We start from the raw sequence: 24,202 nt of genomic DNA on the forward strand, positions 1-24,202 counted from the left end.
AGACGGAGAGAGGCAAGGAATTGAAGCTTGCGAGCGGAGAAATCAAGTCGACAGATGCGACTTGTGATGATGATGATGAGAGATGTGGGAACACCGGGCGAGGTTGGTGCGTGTACGGAATCCACGGATAAGTCCATACTAGTGTGGGTGGAGACTCAACTGCCATACTTTCATGTGATCTATGTACGGAGATCTATCATTGCGGGCTTGTAATCAGAGCTAGGCTACCATTTCGTCATTTGTCATGCCGAACAATGACCTTGAGGCCATCAAATCCTTGTGCACAGATGAAGTCTCTCACGCGCGCATACCAGAAACCCAGCTCCTCGTCGTGCCCCACGCCCTCTGCGAAGTACGAGGTGACCGCCTGCAAGGGCATGGCAGCAGACGCCGCGCCAAAGAGTCGGAAGCGCTCAGAGACAATATACTCTATGCTCCTCAGGATCCACGTGGCAAGCCGGTCCGTTTCGCCGCCATTGCTCTCGGCAAGGGCTTTGTGCAGCACGAAACTGCTCAGGAGCAAGGGCACCTTGGCGAGAAGATGCCGTAAGCCTTGCAGGGCAAGGAGACGAAACGTCCAGATGAGGACGAAGAGATTGGCGACGGTGAGGCTGGGGAATGCGAATGGCGTGGACACGTCCAGTGTGCTGGTGATCCGGAGCCACTCCGAGACATCCTCGTCCTTTCTAGCCTTTTCTTCGAGCGAGGCTAGGCGGCCAATGTGCTCTGATAGCTGCTCGAGCATGCGGGTGACCGCTGATGCGTCTTGGCGCGCTGCCTGGGGAGTGAGCTCATCGACCTGGCGCAACAGGCAGGGAAGGCCAAATGCGCTGTTCATGATCATCTGAATGTGGGTGGGTCCGGTGACCGTGAACGGAACGGTGATCCAGGGTTCCTCCGCGATGACAAAGTACTGTCTGAACTGGAGCGCCGCGGTCATCTGGGGCGGTCAGTGATGGATGCCCAGAGGGGGGCAAGTTTTGGAAGGTGTACCAAGGCAGGCCTGAAGCCAATGTACAAAGCGTGAGGAAGTCCTTGGACGTAATAACCAGGCTCTTGATGAAATAAGAGATCGCGAGCACCACGGAGATGGATGATTGCACCGTATTCTGACGTTGGAAGCACCATCTGAAAGAGGGTCAGCCTCGTCAACGGGATGGATACATGCACTTTGGCTCTCCTACCTCGGAGATGAGAAGACACATGACGGATGCCAAGATCACGTCGAACTCGTCTGCGCGCATCTGGCCGAGTCCACGGTTGAGAGCACACACAGCCTCGCTCTGGGCCTCCAGTGCCTGGCCAACGGGCGCCCTCCCAGCGGCACCGCGAGACGCGATGGAGACGCCGAGTGCCTTGATGGCGGGGAGCAGATACGTCTCGGCAGCCGGACAGCGCGCAAGATCGGGCATGACCTGGACCCAGGCGCCGCAGATGGTCTCGGCCGAGATCAGCCCTTTGCATGCCGGGGCGCTGTCGGGGCTAAAGTTCTGCACGACGAGCGAGATGATGTCCAGAAACGGCCAGCTCAGCGATCTCGATATCGGCCCTGGCGCAGCTAGGTGGTGGGAAACAGGCTCCCGCGAGCGAGCAATTTGTGCTGCTGCTACTTTCGGAGGGGATGGTGTCTTCTTGCTGGGATTGGACCTGGCCTTGGTGACGGTGCTGGTACGTCCAGGGGGCCCGCCGACTAGGGGCGGTCGGAAGATGAGATCATGCTGATAACCAGCGCAGTCTCGTTTGCGGACCTCGCATTGCGTACACGCGGGCTTCTTGCCGTCGCACTGGATTTCAATTCCTTTAGCAGGTGTCCAAGCGAGCGAACATCCCCGATGGACGGTGGAGTTGGACCTACGGCGAGTTTGCGTGCCCTGCAGGTGTGGCACGTTGTGAGCTGTCGGATCTTCATTGACGGTGTTTCTCAAGTGATGTTTTGGGCAACAAAACCCGGTCCATTCGGTTGCAGCAACGGGCTGGGCATATTCGTGGGGATGGAACGACGTACGGGAGTGAGGTGGTGGCAGTGAGATCCCTGAGAATGTACGTACGTAGGATGACCGATGCTCGGATGGCGGCCTGAAGCTTGAAGTGAGAAATCGAGCTAGTCCCGATTTGGCGACTATTTCCGCCAAGCCTCGTCGGCACGTGGACAAAGCAAGTGCGCAGTCGGCCAAACAGCAGTGTCTTAGAATGTACATAAAAGGATCCGCGCCCAGATTGCGATGAAAGTAGTGTTGAACGAACTTCTGCTCAACTCGCCCGCAAGACTGGACAGTGCTGGAATCAACTAATCCCAAACTTGATGGTTTCCAAACCTGTGTGCATCGAGGCGCCCAGCACGACGAATAGGGTAGGCCGACGCTGACCAGCCAGCTGCCAAACACTAGCCTCCCGGATTACGGAGTACCGGGTAGCCGATTCTTCATGACGGGCGGAGTTGCGGGTAGCGCCAGATCCGGACGCTGCATGAAAGAAGCGACGAACATGTTCTGGCCATCATTCATGCGTCGCCACCCCGCGGCCGCCCCTTCTCTCCCTAGGAACAGAATGCTCTGCGATGCAAAAGTCGAGAAGATACGGCCCATTGCGGTCTACAAGTCTAGTGTGTCCGGGGCTGGCGGCTCCCCGTACTCTTTGACGTGGCTGAGACCGAGATGAAATCGAACCGCCGACTTGGCGGGTTTCAGGGGTAGTTGAGACTTGAGACGCTGCCGCCCCCGGTCGTTATGGGTTACTCATACGACGGCAAGTTCTAGTCTACGACGGGGACAGGCGCGGGTTATGACTTGTTAGTCTAGCCTGGATTTGAGACGAGGCTGGCTCTTTTGCGCCGCCGGCTGTCGATGGGCTTGTGTTTACGTACAGTGCCATCCCGTGGAGTTCAAACAAGTCCCCATCAGTCATCACTTATAGCCCTGGTTGGGCCCTGCCATTAAGAAGCAGGGGCTCTGCGTCAGTTTAGCAGCTAGTCTACGTGCCTGCATGTAAACCCCTGCCCACCGCCGCAAAACCTCACCTCCTGCATATGCCTCGCCTGTTTGACAGCTAGGATGAAGAGGCTCTATATGCATGCAGTCGTATCTCAGATCTGTGTCACTCTCCCAGTACGGAGTATACCTCGTCGAGTCACAGTGAGTGGGAACAGCGAAACTGGCCGTGGAACAGGGGTAGGTAGACCCGCAGAGGTTAAAACCGCCCACGATCACCATTCTCCAACTCTGATCGCCAAGTAGTAATTATGGCTCAACCCCGGTCAAGTGTATCGTATAGCTTCGTCCCTTCTGTGCGTAATCACCGTCCTCCTTAGTTGCCAGATAGTAACATCTGGGGCAGGAAATCACAGCGACGCCAACTTGCCATGCTATTAACCAGGCGTCCTGCCCCCCCCCTGGTGAGTAGGCGACGGAGTTAATGCCCAGCGCGTGCACCATGGCCGGCCATTAAGACCTGGCATATAACTGCATGCTGGGTCCGACTGTCCATCTCAAACAGCATCGTGCCCATTGTGAGGCAGAGAAGCTCTAGGGTCCATGCTGATGCCAGTGGTCTCCCAATTCCCCGACACGGATACCTCGCATCCGGCGTCTCGTTCCGTTTTCTCTGTTTTGCCCAGCCTCGGGACTTGTTTGTTCCAGGCTGCCGCTTTGACACACCTGGACATCTCGTGCAGGCAAGTGTGTCTAGATGGCGTTTGTTGAGACGCGCACGTTTCTAAAGGTCCACACAACACAAGCCCCTGTCTGTGGCCCTGTGGAGGAGACCCTTCGGAGAAGGAGATTTCAAAACTTATATCTATGGCCATTGGCAACGCTTTTGTTTTTCCTCGTTTGCCTTTGGTTCTTGGTCTTCTATCAAACTAATACCCCTTTCGCTTTTCCTCTTCCACGACTGTCTTTCGTTGTGCGCATCAGCAGCTGGCTGCTCCCTCCTATACTCGACCATTAATACACACCCCTTGGACTCACGACATCATCACGGCCTTGATACCCAAGAAAGAAGAACGAGCATTGCCGGTTACAGCACCTTTTCCCTGTTTCACGTACTTTGTCTGTCTGGACTGGCACTCCCTAATACCAAACAACTCGCAACGCCGGTCGTTGTCAACAGCCGCAATGTCACAAACACACGTCGAGCTTGCACAAGTCATGTACACGCCCGTGGCATCAATGGGCAGCACCCGGCCCTCGTCGGGCAAGCATCGCAAGTCCCTCTCCACGGGCGGCGGTCGGGCCTGGAGCGATAGCGAGGTTAGCCCGCCCATTCCATCCCCAGCACGGCCAACCAAAATGCAGAGCACCTCACTGACAAGCTTGCAGGAGTCGTATCTGCTCCAGACGCGCAGTCAAAAGATGCCGTATAAGCACATTGCCGCCCACCTCAACAAGACAGAGCTGGCCTGCCGGCTGCACTACCACCAGATCTGCCACGGGACCAACCGCCGGAAGCGCAACCTGTCTACCTCGTCGGTGCACACCGACTACTCACACCTCTTGCGCGAGAGCTCCTCGGAGCCCGTGTCCAGGATGAGCCCCGCGAGCGCCAGCTCGTCCGGGTCCGTCCGCCTCCCCAGCATCGTGGACCAGGAGAAGCTCCCGTCGCTGCTGCCCAAGCCAACCAGCAACAACGACGCGTCTCTCCTCATGGGCTACCCGACCGGGCAGCGCATGCTCCCGGCCTTTGAGCACCCCAACATGTCGTCCAGCAGCCAGAGCCTTTTCAAGCTCAATACCAACTTGCCCTCGGTGACGGCGGCGCCGTCCCACGCCGCGTCGCACGTCGACCTCACGCGTCTGCACGCCATCTACGCCGCGCACAGGAACACCTTTTGGGCCGCCATTGCCCACGAGTACGGCGCCAACGCGTCACCCGCCAGCCTCGAGACGGCCTGGCGGACGGGTCGCTGCTGCCCCAAGAGCAGCGCCCACCACCAGGGCGCGAGCCCGATGATGACGCCCAACGCGAGCCCCGTCAGTGAGGCGAGGGATACCTTTTCCACCATGTCGGAGCGGTGCGCCTGGGACAGGGACATGATCCGGCGGATGGACTGCAGCTGATGCCTCCCCCCCACTTGTGTTTTTTGATCTTCTGTCTAAAGCGATTCGGGGCGGCCTAACTTGGGGTTGAGGGCCTGGCCTGGGCAAGCGGGAAATGTGACACAATCATGGCGCCAAATGGAGCAGGTGGATAGCAGGTAGTGTTTGTAATGAATCGTAAACCTATAGAAATGTTGTTCAGAAACTTGGGCTGTTCGTGGCGTATCTAGCAACTGCCGGTGCATGTTCGACGCAGGCCTGAGACGTGCAATGTCAGGGGTGTTTGACTCGCTGGTGACCCTCCTGGGGTGAAGGCGAAGCGCATTCGTCTATACGCATGTCATGTATATTTGCATACGTACCCGTCTACGGTCAGGCGCTTAAGCAGCTTACGTATGTAGACAGCAAACAGGCTAGGCCAGCTATTGACCAATCACGGCTCAGGTATTCGAATGGCCGTTTGGCCTGTGGTCATTGCATTTGACAGCAGTCACCACATGCAGATGGGACAGTGTCGGACTGGACATTGGCCGAGGTGATACGCCTTGTGCGACGAGAACTTCTGATTGCCTGCTCTCCGTTACTTTGCTCTGAGGTTCCATCGTGGGCTCCTACGAAGCCGAATCGCGAGTGGAGGGATCCGTTGCGATGAGGGGGAGGGGTAGCTGGCTCTGGATTCTACGGAGCACCTCCGTAGCAATGAGCTGAGCTAAAGCCGAATCAGACATTGTTGTAGCCCTGCTCATCGACAGTCCATTGTTCCATAATCTTGCCACGTCGTGGTGTTTGCAATAAGCATTGATCAGGTGGGTGACTGACTGTCCTATGCAGCTTTCCCCGGCTCCAGTCCCAGGCCGATGCCGCTCCCGCAGCCCCGGCACCCAACCCGGATGACACCCTCCCGCAGCCACCTCCGGGTTCGAACGCTACACTTTGCACATTCAGTCTCCTGTCCGATCAACAAATGATCATCATTGAGCACTTTTCTACTCTTTGAGAAATTTGAACTGACGCTGCGGCAGCCATGTCTTCTCAGGATCGCCAGCTCCCCGAGGCCCAGGACGACCCCAAGTCGTCGCCTGACTACATCCAGTTCAAGTGCATGCCCCCCGGCGCTCACCTGAACCGATGGTCGCAGAACCTTACTCGCGGGCATGAATTCCCGGGAGCACAGGTCAGTCACCCTTTGTCGCCCGACAGGGTGTGAGTAGCTCATGAACTGGGGACTCCTGGCTGACAGTCACGAGGCCATGCTGTACGCTGCCGGTGTGCCGGACCGTGACATGATGAAGAATGCCGCCCAGGTCGGCATTGCCTCTGTCTGGTGGGAGGGAAATCCTTGCAAGTAGGTATACTACCTCTGGCCAAGCTCAAGCGTGTGACTAACGCGGAGCAGCACCCATCGTGAGTAGCTACCTTGGCTTGGTCTATACCGGAGGAGAGAAACGATCTGACAGCTGCAGTTCTTGAGTTTGGCAAGATTGTCAAGGACGCCGTCGAGCGTCAGAAGATGATTGCATGGCAGTACAACACTGTCGGTGTCTCGGACGCGATCACCATGGGCAGTGAAAGTACTCACCCCTCACGCCCCCTCTTCCACACGTCTTCTAAAAAATGAACAACAGGCATGCGCTTCTCTCTCCAGACCCGAGAGATCATCGCAGACTCCATCGAGTCCGTCACCTGTGGCCAATCCCATGACGCCAACATTTCTATCCCCGGCTGTGACAAGAACATGCCTGGCGTCGTCATGGCTGCCGCTCGCCACAACCGTCCCTTTATCATGATCTACGGCGGCACGATCCGCAAAGGTCAGTCCTCGCTTCTGGAGAAGGAGATCAACATCTCGACATGTTACGAGGCCAGCGGCGCCTATGCATACGACAAGCTCCACGCCAAGACCGGTGCTGGCAAGGAGGGCCGGACACCAAGCGATGTGATGGAAGACATTGAGAGGCATGCCTGCCCTGGCGCCGGCGCCTGCGGTGGCATGTACACGGCAAATACCATGGCCACGGCAATTGTACGTCCAGGCCTCGTGAAGCGCCGTCCCCTAATTCTGAGCCCTGACTGACCCGCACGCCAGGAAGCCATGGGCATGTCCCTCCCAGGATCATCCTCGTACCCCGCAGTGTCGCCGGAGAAGCGTAGAGAGTGCGAGAAGGTGGCCGCGGCCATCAAGATCTGCATGGAGAAGGACATCCGCCCCCGCGACCTCATGACCAAAAAGTCATTTGAGAACGCGCTGAGGCTGACCATGATCCTGGGCGGTTCGACCAACGGTGTGCTGCACTTTCTCGCCATGGCCAACACGGCCGACGTGCCGCTGACGCTGGACGACGTCGCCCACGCCTCCGACACCACACCGTACCTCGCCAACCTGGCGCCCAGCGGACAGTACTACATGGAGGATCTCTACAAGATTGGCGGCACGCCCTCGGTCATCAAGATGCTGATCCACAAGGGCATACTGCACGGCGACATCCCCACCGTGACCGGCAAGACCCTGGCCGAGAACGTGGCGGACTGGCCGAGCCTCGACCCGGGACAGCAGATCATCCGTCCCCTCGAGAACCCCTACAAGGACTCGGGCCACATCCGCATCCTCAAGGGCAACTTTGCCCCGGGCGGCGCCGTCGCCAAGATCACCGGCAAGGAGGGCACCTCCTTCACCGGCAAGGCACGCGTGTTCCATAAGGAGCACGCACTCAACGAGGCGCTGTCGAGGGGCGACATTAAGCGGGACGCCGGGAATCTCGTCCTCATCGTCCGCTACGAGGGACCCAAGGGCGGCCCAGGCATGCCCGAGCAGCTGCGCGCGTCGGCGGCCATCATGGGGGCCGGCCTGTCCAACGTGGCGCTGGTCACGGATGGGCGGTACTCGGGTGCGTCACACGGCTTCATTGTCGGTCACGTCGTGCCCGAGGCCGCTGCGGGTGGGCCGATTGCGCTGGTGGAGGACGGCGACGAGATCACCATTGACGCCGTCGCGAACCGCATCGACGTGGCCATCAGCGAGGAGGAGATGGCCAGGAGGAGGAGTGCGTGGAAGGAGCCGCAGCCGCACGTCAGGAGAGGCGCGCTGGCCAAGTATGCGAGGTTGGTGGGGGATGCCAGCCATGGCGCTGTGACGGATGGTTGGTGAAGCCGGCGTCACATGGTGGAAGAGCGTGTGCAGGCTGCAGCCACGAGCCTGTTCGAATAATCCTCCGTCGTGTCAAGGTAATTCCAGTCTTCTGATACGTGAAACTACCGTCAAGATGGAAAAGCTTCAGGCACCCTTCAACGTCAAATGACTGCCGATGTGGGGCTACCAGCCAGCCACGTGCACATTTTGTGCAGATCCCAAATAGGACCATGCTGAGCGTGCATAAAAGCATCATCATCGTCAACATCATCTGCCCGTACCCGATACGTAACCGCAGCTAATTACCCAGTGCTGCCCTGGCCTAGCCTGTCTTTTCCTCTCCTTCTTGACCGGATCCAGTCTTTCCACCGTTCGTTTCGGCGCAAATTGTCGCACAAGCAGCATCATGGTAAGATGCAAGTTCTCGACTTTGGCTGAATGCAATCTAATTGATACAGCAGCCTTCCGAGAACGATCCCCTCCTCTCCAGCGAGGACCCCCCCCCTCAGACGGGTGCCTCCGACGATAAGACCTCCAGACGATCCTCGCGGGCGAGAGAGATCGGGCTCTTCATTTGGGCCCTCATCGCCACAGCGGCTGTCATCGTCCTTGCCGTCTGGGTGCAGCACAGCCAACAGACCGACCGCGGCAACCGGGATCGCGACAACAGCAATGGCGCGCCCAAGCGCAATCTCGTGTTTATGGTGTCGGACGGCATGGGTCCTGCCTCTCTCTCGTTGACGAGGAGCTTCCGACAGCACGTTGACGGCCTGCCCATCAACGACACGCTCGTTCTCGACAGGCACTTTTGGGGCTCGAGCCGCACGCTCTCGAGCAGCTCGCTCGTCACCGACAGCGCGGCCGGCGCGACGGCCTTCTCCTGCGGCAAGAAAAGCTACAACGGCGCCATCTCGGTGACGCCCGACTACCAGCCATGCGGCAGTGTCCTGGAGGCGGCCAAGCGCGCTGGCTACATGACCGGACTGACGGTCACCACCGACATCACCGACGCAACACCCGCCTGCTTCGCCAGCCACGTCTTGTTCCGCGCCTTGGAGGACGACATTGCCCTACAAGAGGTCGGAGACGGCGTCCTCGGGCGCACCGTCGACCTCATGCTAGGTGGTGGCCGCTGCCACTTCCTGCCCAACACGACCGAGGGTAGCTGCCGCATGGACGACGTTGACGTGGCCAAGATGGCCCAGGACAAGTACAACTGGACCTACGCCGACTCGCGCTCCGCTTTCGACAAGCTCGAGGGCGGCGACAAGGTCAACCTGCCCTTTATGGGTCTCTTTGCGGGGGCGGACATTCCCTTTGAGCTGGACCGCCGCAGCATGAACGACGTCTACCCCTCGCTGAGCGAGATGACCGAGACGGCTCTGCGGTCTCTCGAGCTAGCCACCAAGGACTCCGACATGGGCTTCTTCCTCATGATCGAGGGTAGTCGCATCGACCACGCCGGCCACATCAACGACCCTGCCGCGCAGGTGCACGAAGTGATTGAGTACGACCGCGCCTTCAAGGCCGTTCTCGACTTTATCGAGCGATCGGACACCGAGACCGTCCTGGTCGCCACCAGCGATCACGAGACGGGTGGTTTGGCCACCGCGCTTCAGGAGCCTGGGCATCTGCCTGTGTACGGCTGGTACCCCAAGGCGCTCGCGCAAGCTACCGCGTCCTGTGAGCACCTCGCCATCAAGCTGCAGCAGCATGTCCTTGGCACAGCCATGTCCAAGGATAAGCTCAAGGACTGGATCGAGAACGAAATCATCGTCAAGGGGCTCGGCATCACCGACTCATCCGACGAGGAGCTCGACGTGCTCGCTGCGGACCCAGCCGGTGCACTGACCGTTCTCTCGGCCATGATCTCCCTTCGTGCCCATGTCGGCTGGAGTACGCACGGTCACACCGCCGTGGACGTCAACGTCTACTCCTCTGGTGGGCCTGGGACCGAGGCGATCAGGGGCAACATTGAGAACACGGATGTCGGCACCTTTTTGCGGGAGTACCTCGATGTGGACGTCGAGGCCATCACCGCGGAGCTCAAGGAGAAGATGGATTTGGGCAGCATGGACGTGGAGTCCATGGTGCATGACTATTTCATGTAAAGACTTGTAAGCATCGTTTACGCGGCGTTTGACGGACGGGGGGTTGCATCCAGAATAGCGTATAGCATACAGATATATACACACCAAGACTTGCAGCAGCGCGGCGAATGTAAACAACGAATCGAATCATGTTGGCACGCCTCTGTGGCCTGTTGCAAAAGTGTCTAAAAGAATAAAAAGGGGGCTCTTCTTGAAAGCAATCATGGTCCCATTCCCCAAACGCCTCCCAAGCCCATTCCCACGCTTTGACATAAACGCCTTTTGTTTCCCAGTCGGTGAATTCATTGTTGCCCCGTCCCAGCGCCGTCCACATTGTACCGCACGTACAGCCTGTCCAGAAAGTGCGAGTGTCTGATCCCGTTAGGTCGCGCCCTTGCAAACGTCTCTATGCTCTCATGGACCGTCATCCCGCACCTCTCCACCAAGTAGCACACGATAAAGTACCCCGTCCTGTTGAAGCCGTAATGACAGTGGACCCCAATGAGCCCCGTCGCGCCCTCTTCCGCGCGCCGCGCGCGTATGCCGTCAATCAGCTTGATAAAGGCGTCAATCTCCTCGGGCTGCGGCGGGACCTTGGACACGGTCGGGAACTTGTGGTACTGGATGCCCCCGCGCTCCAGGCCCCGCGGGTCGTAGACGGGCTGGTCCTTGGAGATGTCGACCACGTCGGTGATCTGGCCGGGCCAGGTGCCCGTGAATTTGTGCGGCGTGTGCACCTCGTCGGCCTCGCGGAGCGTTTTGAGCGCCCGGAAGAGGGCCGGGCGGCCGCCGGGGGGCCCAATGGGCTCCGACACGGGCTGCACCGACTTCCACTTGTTGAGGTTCTTGACGTCCCACTTGCCCTCCCGCGAGAGGTACTGGAGCTGCCACGCCAGCGACAGGCGACCGGTCACCCGGCAGGCGAGAAAGTCGGAAATGAGGCCTGCGATCACACGTGAGTGGCTTGGCATGTATAGGCAGGTGTGGTTGGCGGGTGCTGGCAGGACGGTGGACAGCACGAACTTGCGTGGATGCCGCGACTGCGCTGGGACGTCGGCTAGATACTCCTGGGGCGTGGAGGGATCGTCATAGGGATCATCCTGGCTGCTGTCGGATTCTGGGTTTCGTGTGGCCTTGTGAAAGTCCTCCTCGCGAATGTCGCCGATTGTCTGGGGGACATGAACTCCATGGCCGTCGACGCCTAAAGCCAGATCTACGGGTGCTGCCGCCGCGGGCGCGAGGGTCTCACCAGCCGTTGGGGATTGTGACGGGTGCCCCTTGAGGGCCTTGGCAATGTTCTGCATATCCGCCGCGGGCACAATGTGGTCTGCCTCGCCGGCAATGAGGTAAACAGGGCATCTGACACCTGCCCATGTGTCCAGCCCGGCGAGACTATTGACTGGCTTTCCGTCCCGGTACTCTGGCTGGTAGCCGTAGAACATGCGCCTCCACACGGGAGTGCGGCTTTGTTTGTTGAACCGCCACTGAAGCTGCCGCAGCTCGTTGTCTGCTTCTTCGCCCACGAAGCGGGTGACACTGGGGCTCTGCAGCCCGCCCATGCCGTCCCACGCGCGAAGGAGATCCATCAGCCATCCGGGAAGCCACATCAACCGCCGTGCCCACAGAGCCTTGTCCTCGTCAAGCGGTCCGGGCACCGGGCAGATACCAACAAGGCCGACCACAAAGTCAGCGACCTCGGTCTTGTGCGCGACTTTTGGGTTGGCCAGCCACGCAGCATAGGACGTGCCCATGCTGTGCCCGACAAGCACAACAGTCTGTTCGGCCTCTTTATCGCGATACTCGTCAATAATGACCTCCAGAAGCTCCCCCAGCGCTTCGGATGTATAGGCGTCCCATGCCGTCGGGGCAAACTCAGAGCGCCCACAGCCAGGATAGTCAATGGCCAGGCACGGTGCCAGGTCCACGAGGCTGGTCAACAACGGGTGAAACTGGGCCACCGAGCCTCCCAGGCCGGGGATAAGCACGAGAAGTGGTAGGGGACCATTGGAGCGGTAGAGTTCCTCTGCTTTCGCGTGTTGCCGGTAAAAGACTCTTATCTTGGGGTATGTGTGCTGGCTGGTGGTGAAGGATCTGAACTCGGAGTGGTTCTTGAGAAGATCTGGGTCAGTGAAGTGAGGATCAAAGACGTGAGGATCCATGAGAGACGAGATGGCAGCAATCCGTCTTGTTGTTTGTAATGGGAGGACTGGTGAGCCTGAGATGTGAGACTGAGGGTAGTCGAAAGAGTGGATGACGGCAATTGGATGTTTTGGGTATCAATGAACGAAAGCAGGCAAGCGACTAGACAGATTGGGTATCTCGAAGAATAGAAGAATGAGCGGCGATCGTAATAGAGTAACAGTAGTCCCCGTTGCGTTGAATGATGGGAGTCAGCAGGGTGTCAAACCCTGCGCTGGGGCCGACCGACCGACCGGATCGCCAGCCAGAAGAAGCTCAAGCACGCGAATGTACGGCGCACAGTCTGCCAGTACCGTGCAGCACGGGGAATCAGTCAATAAATCCGTTCGTCGACAATGGAATCAACGTGCAAATTGGCTTTGCGGATGTTGGCATTGGGTTGGGTTAGTGAAAGGGCCTTCTGAATACTAAATCATTCCAAAAGCTTGTCGAGCCTCGACGAATCGCTCGTCATCATGCAGCCACCTGATGCTATCATTGGAAGAGCGCATCACTGTTATTGACTACCCTATATACAAATGATGACTCGAACGCGACACAATTCTGGGCCACTAAGAAAGCGAGAATGCGATTGCTTAAACATTTCTCAGCGCGGGTTTGGTACTGATATTATTCAATGACAGGTCCGCCAAATTGTGTTTTTGGATCGTGGTGCAACTACGACGTCCACAGAAGTTGCTAATGTTTGCGCGCGATCAATGGAGTTATTTCCAATGGATAAAGAAACGGCTTGATCAGAGTCAAAAGGGCGATCCGAACATCTTGTTTCTCCTGAGTAGTACACACTGCACTACCGTAGTATACAGAACCATACACAGTCACCCCTGACCACGCCTAATCCTGCTCCTTGGCATGGTCCTCGGGCAGGGCAGCTCCCACACCCTCCTTCCAGCCCATGGGAATCAGCGCAGCAGCAACATCAGAAACACCTCTCTCAGTAGCTAGCATGTTGAACTGAGCCGCCGCGTTCCTCGTGTCCATCACGTCTATCCGGAGACCCAGCGAGGCCAGCATCTTGCTCGTATCGGGGCTTAACGGCCTAATCTCCTTGCCAACGCCGATGATGAGGAGGTCTGTTGCTTCTGTCAGCCACTGCATTTGCATGCGTGCCAGGAGAAATGGCCGAGGAGAGGGTGTCGTACCAGGCCGCGGCCAGAGCAGGTCCAGGACGCCAAAGGCTTCTTTCGAAAATTCGACCTGCCCTTTCTTGTTCAATATCGTCATCTGACCGTCGCCGCGTACCGCCCAAGGTCTCCAGGAGAAAGCCTCGCCCGACACCAGTAGCGCACCATCTCCTCCCCTGATGGTGACGTTGCTGTTCAGGCCGAAGCCGTCGTGCATGCAAACGTCCACCGACGTGGACGGCGCCGGTGTGTTCCCCAGCACGTCAAGGCTGCCAAAGTCTGTGGCCGGCCGGGGCGCCTCGCCCGTGCGGAGGCGCGCGGTTGTCGATATTGAGCGGAGAGCGGCGCATCGTAGGCTGGGCTGTAGGGGGGCTGTCGACGACTGCAAGCGTGCAGCGGGGATGTGTCTGGAGCACCGCAGTGCGTGCGCAGCTTGACGTTGTATTTGGCTGCGCATTGTGTGGTTTAGATGGGTGTTATAATGGACAGTGGTGCATGCTGGGGGAGGGCGGTTTGCAGAGAGTCGCAAGTGGCGGTAGATCGTTGGGTAGGGAAGTCGGTCTATGATAAATTTCGAAAGTTGCACGTCATCACGGTCGCAATTGCCTTGGTAGCGGTCATATCACGCCAGTACGCCTAATAAACTTCAGATACCAGGACTACCTCGCTTCAAAATCCGTCAATAATGGGCCGAAGGTTGACTTTCCATTAACAAATGGCGTCCATGTTATTTGCTTTATCGTCACATGGCAAGGTTCACGCTGCTCGCCATCAGACGAACGGCCCATGGAACTTGGATGTTTGTTTTCATTCCAATCACCAAGTGGTAGCAGCCCTAAAGATTGCGCAAGTCCGCCATCCCATCCAGGCTGGCTGATGTATCATGCAGTCCCTTTTGTCCCTGTGAACACCGAAGCACAATGAAACCTGAAGACACCTTCACCCCGTAGAAAAAAAAGTCCCATCCGTTGAGAGTTCGATTCTACCGTCCTTCCTTCCCCCTCCCTTCGCAGTTTTGGATCATCAACGTGAGACGAAATAAGACATTTGCCGTGTGGGTTGTGTAGTCGCTGTTGTAGGCAATGTAATCGGTAGTCATCATTTATTTCTTCTTCTGCGAAGCCTCCTGCTCCTTCAAGACCTTCTTGACAATCTTCTGCTCCTCGATCAAGAAAGCGCGAACGATGCGGTCACGGACGCAGTTGCCGCACCTCGAGCCACCGTAGGCACGCTGGACGGTCTTCTTGGGCTTGGAGATCTGGGAGTACTCGCGGGGGCGGAGAGCGGGGATCTGTGTGGTGACGGTCAGCATTGCGATCCAGGAAGGCACCGTTGCGAAGCGGCGACGGTCGGAGCGAGGAGGGCGCTAGGTGCTTCGTGTCTATCCCGCTCCATATTATCATAGCGCCCTCGCCCTCATCCATGTCGAATGCCGGCTTCGTTCGTGTCGAGGCAACTTACACCAGAGAGCTTGTTGCCGCAGTCACCGCACTTGGGGACGGTACCGCGCTTCTTGATGTGAAGCAGACGGATGTCGCCGCCGGGGGTCTTGATGACACGGGTCTTGTTGGACCGGGTGTTGTAGCTGTGCGAGCACAAGTCAGCCCAAATGTTCCATCTTTCCCCAACTCATCCATTCCCTCCACCAGCAACAATTGCGAAATGGTCGCCAGTGTCGGAAATCGTGTCGGTTCGGTAAAACTCACCCGTTGCGGCGGCGGTAGGTAACGCGGAGGGAAGGCATCGTGTCGGTGTTGTGTGGTTGGCGACTGTTGAACGACAAATGCAATCAAAGGGAGATTTCACGCGAGAAGGGAACGAGGGTTTTCGAGGATTTGGTGCAAAATCTTGTGTGGGCGGAATTTGGGGCTGCCCTCTGGATCTGGCGAATGACAGGGCGTGGGAGGGGCCGACTTGCTCTGCACGTGACACGACCGACCCTGATCTCGGTCAGAGCTCGGTGAAGGTGGCGGGGCAGTACTTAGTGCGCAGCCTCATGTCCATTTCTCTTGTCAAACCAATTCCATATGACAGTAACTCGGTACCCTGGCTGTCATACTGAAGAGACCGGCCGAGCATTGCATGTTGCGCTACGCTACTGAATCGTGTTCACTAAGCGAAACAGCTACGCAGAGTCAAAGAACCGGTAGATGCGAAACGAACCAAGGGTTGGGTATCTGTGCTATCGCATGCAAATAGATGCGTGAAACCAATCTCCATAACCAGTTGCGCCCTTCCGTGCCGTCCGATCAAAACCTTCAAGTGCCCCTGTCTTCATGTCTTCTTGCCGTCGAACCAATCTGGATGTTCAGTGTAGTCCCATTGCTTGATGCCTTCAGGATCTTGCTCACGGCTTTCTTTCGCCTTGGCCAGCGCGGCCTTGCTGTCCTCATGACGCATGAGCCCCGTAAAGTCAGAAAGATCGGCCTGGGCCTCTTGGACCGCCTTGATGAATGCTTGGTAGGCGGCCTCCGCTGTGGTCACAGGTCAATCTTGAGGCTGTCGCGGAATGAGAATGCGTAGACCTACGTGTTGAGTATTGATGCATCAGTGGCTCCAGCATCTTTGGAATCGTCTCCCGCATATCCCGGACCTGTTTGAACGAACACCTGGTCAGTCATCGTATCAAGTTCATAACGGGACATGTGTACCTTGGCATGAAGAATGTTGAGCTGTTGCATGCCTTCCAATAAACGAGGTTCTTCCCAAGACTCGGAACCACCGCTAGTCGCTCCATTCTGAGTACCATTCCCTTGTTGCCTCATGGTAGGATGATGAATGTTGATGGGCAATGCTGCAAGAGCGCCACAGGAATCAGGATGGCCAGAAGTCAGTGCCGGGCAGGGTACGTGCGCGTGCGATTTCTTGGATTCAGTGCAAAGTGTTTGCGCTCAATGAGTCTGCGCACAAACAAAAAGGTCACATAGTCCTCTCAGCAATTTGCTGTCTCACACATACTGACAGTGACTGGGTGTGAACAGGGATGAATTAGACGGCCGATTATTCGAGTCTCCAACTTCAGAGGCTCGCTCACCTGGCGATTGCAGGACACAGTATGTCACGTGGCGCAACAGGCTCTTGACAATCAGGTACCCTGCTGGTCATGCCTTAACAACCATGCTAAATGGTCACAGGGGGTCCTTTCACAATGTTGATGCAGCTCGCCGTTCTGGCTCAGTATCTATTGACTTGACCTCGCAGCAACCGTCATACTCTACCCCTTGATAGAGGCCTGAGCTTCATCGCATTAGCTCACGTTTACGGTAGCTGCACAGCGACGATACAGTCTGCAGCTGGGCAGCGTCGACCGGACCCGGTGACCCATATTTGATGACGTATTGACCAATCAAGAGCGCTACCTTCCTTCACTGTGAGCGTGCTCGTGCCAGCGCGAGCAAAACGAGCATCCTTGACTCCTTCAACAGTGCGGATTGGAAAAACTCTCACAGCCCAGCCTCACCGGATCCATTCACCTGCCGCCGCATCGCGACTGCCAACGCGTGCAGCCCGGTCTGCTCTCCAGCCCGAATCTTCCCATTTTGCTTCCTTTATCAGGGCTCCTGCACACTTCCGCAGCGCCACAGGGCCTCGCCTCTGTTTCGCAGGCCAGGCTTTCTGGTTTCCCACCCGGAAACGACCAAACCCTTTTTCCCCGTCGTGCCATCCAAGGCGGCCAGCCTTGAAGACCCGCCAGCACGTCTTACCCAGTCCAGATGTCCGGCACGCCGCCGGCCGCCCTCGCGCCCCCGTCCGAAGGCATCTTCCGCACCTTTGAAGACCTCATGGCGTCCGTCCAGCACGCCGCCAAGGACCAGGGCTACGGCATCGTCAAGCTGCGCGCCTCCAACTATCGCGACGGCAAGCCTACCCGATACGACCTCGTCTGCGATCGCGGCGGCGTCAAGTACAACAGCACGGCTAAGAAGCGCAACCCCTCGACACGCAAGATCGACTGTCCTTTCCGCGCGAAAGCGGTATGCGAGGTGCAGCTCGGTAACCAATGGCGTTTTGCGCTGCAAGAGGCCCGTCACAACCACGAGCCTCGCCAACCCAACGGGCCCCAGACCACAGAGAGTGCGCCCACCGCGACGTTCATCCGCTCCTTCACAAACAAGATTGACCGCCTGAGCCACGACATGATGAATGGGCTGGGCCGGATCGAGCAGCGACTGGACATGATTGAGAAGCGCATGGAGCACCTCGAGGCGCGCTCTGGAGGCTACGAGCCGCGCTTCCAGAATCTGGAACAACGCATGCATCAAATAGAAGGCCCGCGCATGGATGGCTTGCCGATGGACGACGTGGTGGAGCAGCGCTTGCTGGCCTCGCAGGTGCTGTAGGATGGCCACAAGCCACGAGCGCCACCCGCTCACCTGCCTTTGTCAATGCCCACTTCGCCCGAGGATGCGTTCACTTCTGATAGTGAGGAACTGGTAATTGATGAATAGGGCATCGACGCTCGCCTAGGGGCTACTAGCAAGGCTACAGAAGAGGGATTCCCTATTTGTTGTTTCGACTTTGCTCGAACGGATGGTAATGATTACGGAGGACTTTGCTTTGGCGTTACAGGGGATGGCTATACTGTCTCTTCGGTTTTTTTTTGCTTTTTCACTCTTGTTCAGGCATGGTATGGATTTGAAGGCGTGTATCTTCTGCTAGCACTGCTTTCTTTGTCTTGTTATAGGGGTTCTGTGTCACGAATCAGGTGGGGAGGTCCTGGCTCATACTGACTGAGAGATTGTTCATAGTGCAACGGCACGTTTCTAGATTTCTCTTCACTGCTTGGGCTTACTGCCCACTGACTGCCGTTTTGCAAAGAGCCCATGCGTTGCAACCAATAGTGAAGTTTGCTCGCGTTCCTCAGATTGACTGGTGGTGTGACCGAGCCAAGTAGTGTAAATGCTAACGCGTTGTCACAGAATTCACTCGAACTACCACATACTTTTCTTTCTACCTTCTTTTGACCAACAGTCGCTCCTTCGTACCTGACCTACGAAAGCCTGACCTACGAAAAGACAGCCCCATGGGCTTCGAATGTGCGATTGCTACTCCGTAACACATGTGTCGACTCACGAATCAGCCCTGCCGAATGCCAGTGCTTCTGGACACATGATGACGCGGACCAGGGACGCTCAGGGCTGGAGCGGCGAGGGGCTCAGCTGAACGCACAGTCACGGTGGGCAATCAAGTCATCACCAGCACAATCTGCCTTCATGGTGGCGGTGTCCAGGCTCGAGCTGCTCGAGCCGGGCGCGACGATAAGCCGCAGTTTCGGACATATGTGTGTATACGTAATATATACACACACGCTCTAACCAGCATCTGTCGAACATGCACTCCAAAAGCCGACGAGTTGGGCTTGCGTCGACGCCAATGGTCTGGCGTCCGGATCTTTGTTCGATGTCGGACAACACAAAGAGCTTGGGACTCGAGCCTCTGCAGGGCAGTCCTGCCCAACACTTGCGACTCCACCATTCAATGGACTGATCGCACCAACCGCCCAGGAGATCCCAGGTTTCATCTACACGCCAATCAGCGGCTGCATGAGCGACAACCGACCGGTGCCTGGGACGAAACCCCCAAAAGTGCACGGATACCTGCTCCCCAGAGCCACCGCAGTCCACGAGAGGCATCCGAATGTGCAGAAAATATGCAATGCATCGACCATTGTGAGGTGTTAGAGTCTTCTGAGGAGCGATATGTCCTGGCGAGGATGGGGCTCGAGTCGATGGTTGGGCATCTGCACTTTGAGCCTCGAGCGAGCCGCTGGGGGTTGAGGGCAGCGCTTATAGGCGGGGCTGAGGAGAAGCAAAGTGCACATGTGGTTGCCAGCAAGGCGCAGCCTCGATCTTGGACTGTGAGGTTTTGAATGAATTTATCGGGGACTGGAGATGGCGTTGAACGATTTCCTCTTCATAGTCCCCTTCAGATTTTGGGCCTCTTCTTTTTGTATCCCTGTACCAAGTACAAATGTCAATTGCTACGGTTGTCGAGCTGCCAAACATGGCACAGAACCACAAGACCGAGTTGGCGGAGGGCAACACCTGCGTGTACAAACCTTTCTATACCTGGAGCGAAGGTGTGCTACCCTAGTCAATGTCACGCGCGCAGATGACTGATGCGAATTTAGGAGATGGACCTGGCTGGAAAGAGCATATAGATGTCGATATCCGCAAGCCACAAAACCAGGAAGCCTGCCTACAACCCGTGTGGGAGGTGATTGAAAAGGAGACGGTCAGCTTGGTGTATGTCTCCTTTCCCCCTTGGTGCCACAAGACAACATGCTTAGAATGAAAAAGTATAGTCAAAGCAGCACAAGCACGGACGGACTTGTCCATGAGCAACAAATGGGGCCGCTGTCATCTTTCAAATTGCCGATGCCAGACGGCGCTCACGGAAAGATACAACATGCCCCAGTTCTGGTGGTCAGAGCATAACAAGAATGCCAGTGGCTACTTTGGCTGTGAGAGTCGTGGCATCGAAAGCGAGGGCGGCTCATCTGTAGGTCAGCGCAAATGACAACGCGACAACAGGGTCACCTGTGCTAACATTGGCTTCAGTTTCCTGGCTTCGTCTGCAGGTCAAGGTACAAGACGCTGTACACGAGTACTATTGGTATAAGATCAATATACTTGTTGACTGGCAGTCATCTGGCGCCACCAAGATTGTTCTCTTTGACCCCAGACCGCAAGTCAGCGAGAAGATCGCGGCCAAGTTGCTCATCAACGTGCCCAAAGACAAGAGCCATCTCAAGGACCCATTCTGGGTCTATGGACAAGTCTTTGAAGATCTCATCTCTGTACAAGACACCTCCGTCTGGCAGATCAGGGGTCTAACACGGGATGCCGAGAAGAGGAAGGACATGGGCGAGGGTCTCAACACCTCTGTCACATATTTTGACACGCTCCATGATATTCTTCGTCATGCGACACACGGCATGGAGACCTTGCAAACGTCGATCAAAACGATACACAATATCATGAGCAGCCATGAGACACTTGGTGCTCGATTCGCCCAAGCTCACGCGCAGGCCCCGGCAGATGGGAAGAACGCAGACACGGACAGGCGCGTTGCGTTTTACTACAACGAAGAAAGGCTCCGGTTCTACGAGAGCTTCTTCGAATCAACCCTGGGCCGGGCGACGGCCAACAAGGAACGGCTGACCAACCAGATCCAGCTCGAGTTCCACAAGGTCACCAAGGCGGACAGCGACGCCATGAAAATGGTAGCCTTTGTGACGCTCCTGTTCCTGCCCGCCACGTTTGTGGCGGCCATATTCTCGACCACCTTTTTTTCCTATGAGGGCGACGAATGGATGATGTCGGGGCAGTTCTGGATCTACTGGGCCTTTGCCATCCCCATCACGTTCACGACAGCGTGGCTGTGGACGCTATGGCGCTACAGGGGCAAAATTGGCCGGTGGTATGGGAAGAGACGCGAAAGGGCTGAGAAGGGGGAGAAGGAGAGACAAATCGCGCAATTGAAAGGCTAGGAGCCTGGGAACGTTCGATACGAGGGACATTGACTCGAATTCTAGTACGCAGCGCCCTAGTGGTACAATCACCTGCCATCTTGCAGGTTGGTAGCAGAGGTCTATGGTAGACAAGGAGGATCAATACGGGTTGTGTAGGTCGCTCTTGGGAGCCAGACAAGAGTGTTCAGGGCTGAAGCCGGACATGGTGTGGGAAATTGTGATCTATAGGAACAGTAAGCAGACTCATATGACCTCTCACGACCCCATCGGGGCATGTGTGAGTAGATCCCATCATCGCCTCTCAGGAACATTGACCCCACTCCACCTGACAGCCATTGTCGGAAGCACAGTAGACCTCGGTTTCGCCACTTATAGCAAGTCAATACACGACGAGAAGTGTCAGGACAAATTTTCACATACCAGTAGCCATGCTCGGAGCAGCAGTTGCCATATACCGATCCCAAGCAGGTTTGAAAGGTGTCGCCGCCACAGAGGCCGTTCTCCGAGACGATGAGGTCGTCGCCGCACTCAAGTTTGTTGCAGCTGCCAAAGTCAGACTGGCAGCCGCCGTCACAGTATCCAGACGTCCCGCCGCTGCGTGGATATGAGCATTCGTGACTACCCGTGCGCGTCTCGCAGCGCGAGTGAGGGGTGTATCTCACCAAAAACCATTGTAGGAACAGCAGTCACCGTAGTCGGAGCCCTTGCAAGTATAATTGCCCTGGCTACGCTCTCCGCAAGTGCCATCCTTGGAGGGCACTAGGTCGCCGTCGTCGTCGTCGTTGTCGCCATTGTCACCATTGTCACCTGGGGGTGTCTCCGGACCCTCTCCCGCAATGGAGCACTCGGAGCCTTCAAACCAAAAGTCAGCCGCTCCATGTTCACAGGCACTGTCAAGAATACAGGCGACACTCACTGGCAGACGCTTGTGTGTACCAGTTGGCCTCGTCGTCACCCAGGCACTCGCCGACGGTCACGAGCTTGAAGCCCTTGGCCTTGACGGCGCTGATCATGTACGCGGCCAACGCGACGACCGTCTGCTCATGGGTGTCATGCGTGAGCACAATACGCGACGCAGTGCCGTTGAAGCCTTGGTCAAAGATTTCCTTGCTTTTTTGGATGGCGGCAGGGTTGTCGTTCAGGTAGTCCTTTGTGTCGAGGTCCCAGTTGACCACGTGGTAGCCCAGTTCCGTTAGACGGTCCAGACTCCCAGAGGCGCGCGTGCAGCTGCCACCGGGCGGGCGCATGTAGGTAGGGAAGAAACCGAGGATGTTGCGGAGAGCCATTTCATTGTAGATGATCTCCTTTGTGCGGCGATCGCTGTCGGCCAGGACGAGATCCTGGTGTGACCATGTGTGCGAGGCGATCTGGTGGCCCTCTGCATAGATGCGCCGAATCATGGCGGCCCACGGGTTGGCTGGGTCGTCAATGCGGCCCTTGCCGTTGTTGTTGCCGTTGATGAAGAATGTGGCCTTGACATTCTGCTCGCGCAGCGTGTCGAGGAGGCTGGTTGTGAATAGGTAGGGCCCGTCGTCAAAGGTGAGAGCCACGACGTTGGGTTCTGTGCACGACTTGATAATGGTGTCTAATGCGGTCAGCTCAAGTGCTCCTGAAATTGAAAAGTGCTCATGGTATTGGAATGAGATACCATAAGGCGCTGATCCCGCCTTGATGCGCGGGTAGTCCTCAGTTGAGGCACCGCAAGGCTTCTCACTAGAGCCATGGTCAGCAGCGCGACCCAATATGAGCCCCCTGAGCCAGGTAATCTGGTGTGTTCAGACTCACTCGGCGTCGCAATTGCCATCGCTGTAGGGAATCTGACAGGCTGGGCTCTTGCAGTAGTCCGTGGCCGTACCACAGTAGCCGCCCTCTGAGCAGCATTGACCTGGAGCGCAACCACCAATGCCTTGGCCACAGGTTGCTCTCTTGGCGAGCAACCTCGGAACGCCAAGAACACTGGAGGCGAGCGAGGCTGCAACGACGATCATGGAGTACCGCATGTTTAGGAACCTTGGTAAAAATTAATCGGCGAGCAAGCGAGGGCGACGAGTGTGGTGATACCGTTTTGGAAAGGGGTTTGTGATCACACAGCAGAACCAAGAGCTCAATGACACAAGAAATAGGGAGAATGAGTGTCTCGCATCTGCTTCCGTTGTGGATGAAAGAAAGAAGGACGGGGGACGAAGGGGAAGGGGGATGGGCAGCTTTGATGCATCGCCGTCACTCAGCTCGTGACACGCCGATGATTGACCATTAGGAAATGAACCATTGGCTGCAGTCCGCGGCCGAGATCAGCGCTGGTCCTGCATCTACTGGGATCTACATTTCGTTTCGCACTGATAACCCGAGAATGAATGGAGGAAACCAAGACGCCACGCCGCTGCATGAACGCCATGAATTGCACCGCCGGCCGAGCAAAGGACAAGCCACCTTGTGGTGGACAATAGGCTCGAGGAGCCATGAGAAAGAAAGTCAGAAATACCTGGTAGCCCAAGAATAGTCTGCCCCATCATGCACTGACCTACAGGTCAGGCCATAACTACGTAGTCCGTGCGTTGCCGAGAGGAAAGAAAAGTCAAGACAAGTAAGCAGGCATGCAGGTCGTATAGGCACGCACACACGGGTATGTGTCTACAAGGCATGGCAGCTAGGCAGTCGTAGAGCGACATCTTCTCTGCACACCCCCTGTGTGCTCCTTCGCCACGGCAACCCCCTGGAGTGATTGACGAAGCCTGCGTCGATCCGCCTTCTTGTCGTGACTAGCATACGGTAGCATCACTATGCACGAATATCTGTACAATCCAAGCCAGGGGAGAGGAGCTATGCTCACGCTGGAGCATCGCTGGTTTCCCAGCCAATTCCTTCGAGACAGGGAACGATCGAGTGCGCAAGAGGCCCCAGCCTCGTGCCGGGACCTGCGTGTCCCGAAGGCTCGTCCAGCGGGTACGTGAACACGAGACGGAAAAGAATCAACTGTCCTTGAGCAAGTACAACAGACGCTGTGCCACCTGTCGCCTGTGTCGGTGATTGGAAGTGGGAGGAGGTCTCAACTACGAGTTACGTCAGGCCAAGTTCAGGCGTGCGCAGATTGGTATCAAAGTCTCTTTTCTTTGTACACCCAACCGAGGGCAGTACGCACATGGCGAATCTGAATG

The 24,202-nt window shown here is 56.8% G+C and overlaps 9 protein-coding genes across 9 annotated transcripts; 3 read left to right on the forward strand and 6 right to left on the reverse strand.

The window, feature by feature from the left end:
* Positions 1–235: 235 nt before the first annotated feature.
* On the reverse strand, positions 236–1,909 carry J7T54_007821 (uncharacterized protein; the record flags this gene model as incomplete). The annotated part of the gene is made up of 3 exons (XM_051510909.1): positions 236–940; positions 1,185–1,784; positions 1,856–1,909. The coding sequence occupies 3 exons, from the start codon at positions 1,907–1,909 to the stop codon at positions 236–238; spliced, it is 1,359 nt and encodes a 452-aa protein (XP_051365584.1).
* Positions 1,910–4,145: 2,236 nt separating this feature from the next.
* J7T54_007822 (dihydroxy-acid dehydratase) lies at positions 4,146–10,271 on the forward strand (the record flags this gene model as incomplete). Its single annotated transcript, XM_051510910.1, has 11 exons — positions 4,146–4,247; positions 4,317–5,008; positions 5,865–5,950; positions 6,056–6,131; positions 6,274–6,357; positions 6,430–6,437; positions 6,497–6,604; positions 6,659–7,056; positions 7,120–8,132; positions 8,521–8,569; positions 8,619–10,271. 11 exons carry the CDS (start codon positions 4,146–4,148, stop codon positions 10,269–10,271), a joined length of 4,269 nt encoding a protein of 1,422 aa, XP_051365585.1.
* Positions 10,272–10,552: 281 nt separating this feature from the next.
* On the reverse strand, positions 10,553–12,409 carry J7T54_007823 (mRNA-capping enzyme-like protein; the record flags this gene model as incomplete). Its single annotated transcript, XM_051510911.1, has 1 exon — positions 10,553–12,409. One exon carries the CDS (start codon positions 12,407–12,409, stop codon positions 10,553–10,555), a length of 1,857 nt encoding a protein of 618 aa, XP_051365586.1.
* An 874-nt stretch (positions 12,410–13,283) lies between these two features.
* Positions 13,284–14,030, reverse strand: J7T54_007824 (NADH dehydrogenase [ubiquinone] 1 alpha subcomplex assembly factor-like protein; the record flags this gene model as incomplete). Its single annotated transcript, XM_051510912.1, has 1 exon — positions 13,284–14,030. The coding sequence occupies one exon, from the start codon at positions 14,028–14,030 to the stop codon at positions 13,284–13,286; it is 747 nt and encodes a 248-aa protein (XP_051365587.1).
* A 645-nt stretch (positions 14,031–14,675) lies between these two features.
* On the reverse strand, positions 14,676–15,317 carry J7T54_007825 (uncharacterized protein; the record flags this gene model as incomplete). Its single annotated transcript, XM_051510913.1, has 3 exons — positions 14,676–14,864; positions 15,035–15,158; positions 15,280–15,317. The coding sequence occupies 3 exons, from the start codon at positions 15,315–15,317 to the stop codon at positions 14,676–14,678; spliced, it is 351 nt and encodes a 116-aa protein (XP_051365588.1).
* Positions 15,318–15,847: 530 nt separating this feature from the next.
* J7T54_007826 (uncharacterized protein) lies at positions 15,848–16,254 on the reverse strand (the record flags this gene model as incomplete). The annotated part of the gene is made up of 3 exons (XM_051510914.1): positions 15,848–16,047; positions 16,103–16,166; positions 16,225–16,254. The coding sequence occupies 3 exons, from the start codon at positions 16,252–16,254 to the stop codon at positions 15,848–15,850; spliced, it is 294 nt and encodes a 97-aa protein (XP_051365589.1).
* Positions 16,255–17,286: 1,032 nt separating this feature from the next.
* Positions 17,287–17,913, forward strand: J7T54_007827 (uncharacterized protein; the record flags this gene model as incomplete). Its single annotated transcript, XM_051510916.1, has 1 exon — positions 17,287–17,913. One exon carries the CDS (start codon positions 17,287–17,289, stop codon positions 17,911–17,913), a length of 627 nt encoding a protein of 208 aa, XP_051365590.1.
* A 1,663-nt stretch (positions 17,914–19,576) lies between these two features.
* J7T54_007828 (uncharacterized protein) lies at positions 19,577–21,065 on the forward strand (the record flags this gene model as incomplete). The annotated part of the gene is made up of 4 exons (XM_051510917.1): positions 19,577–19,652; positions 19,704–19,818; positions 19,975–20,036; positions 20,134–21,065. The coding sequence occupies 4 exons, from the start codon at positions 19,577–19,579 to the stop codon at positions 21,063–21,065; spliced, it is 1,185 nt and encodes a 394-aa protein (XP_051365591.1).
* A 283-nt stretch (positions 21,066–21,348) lies between these two features.
* Positions 21,349–23,047, reverse strand: J7T54_007829 (uncharacterized protein; the record flags this gene model as incomplete). Its single annotated transcript, XM_051510918.1, has 6 exons — positions 21,349–21,415; positions 21,468–21,641; positions 21,710–21,899; positions 21,964–22,632; positions 22,696–22,760; positions 22,833–23,047. The coding sequence occupies 6 exons, from the start codon at positions 23,045–23,047 to the stop codon at positions 21,349–21,351; spliced, it is 1,380 nt and encodes a 459-aa protein (XP_051365592.1).
* Positions 23,048–24,202: the final 1,155 nt, after the last annotated feature.

Source organism: Emericellopsis cladophorae, assembly GCF_022114955.1.
Source record: "Emericellopsis cladophorae strain MUM 19.33 chromosome Unknown NODE_3_length_1261782_cov_116_963312, whole genome shotgun sequence".
In the NCBI taxonomy this organism is placed as follows: domain Eukaryota; kingdom Fungi; phylum Ascomycota; class Sordariomycetes; order Hypocreales; family Bionectriaceae; genus Emericellopsis; species Emericellopsis cladophorae.